General features: G+C 65.8%; 1 protein-coding gene across 1 annotated transcript in view; it reads right to left on the bottom strand.

The window, feature by feature from the left end:
- The window catches only part of CHRD (chordin), a 15,589-nt gene that overhangs the window by 2,482 nt on the left and 12,879 nt on the right, over positions 1-228 (bottom strand). The window contains exon 13 of the mRNA XM_009883387.1: positions 125-225. Coding sequence (XP_009881689.1) covers positions 125-225 — 101 coding nt within the window. The remainder of the gene's footprint in view (positions 1-124; positions 226-228) is intronic.

The raw sequence follows: 228 nt of genomic DNA, 5'->3' as shown, positions 1-228 counted from the left end.
AGGGTGCAGCGGGTCCCCGGGGTGCCACGCCGGGCTCCTCTCCCACCCGTCCCCGAAGCACTGGGGACTGGCACAGGGGCACCTTCTTCTTCCCCTGGTGCCACCCGAGGCCCGGCACACTCACCACACACCAGCACAGGATACACTTCATTTCTCCAAAGGGGGGCACAGAGGGGTGCCAGCTCTCGTTGTTAAGGTACCAGCGGCGCCCGAAGAGGGAATACCCTG

The sequence above is a fragment of the Charadrius vociferus genome, unplaced genomic scaffold (genome assembly GCF_000708025.1).
Source record: "Charadrius vociferus isolate BGI_N301 unplaced genomic scaffold, ASM70802v2 scaffold214, whole genome shotgun sequence".
Classification (NCBI taxonomy): domain Eukaryota; kingdom Metazoa; phylum Chordata; class Aves; order Charadriiformes; family Charadriidae; genus Charadrius; species Charadrius vociferus.
This window is presented reverse-complemented; position numbering and strand designations above follow the sequence as displayed.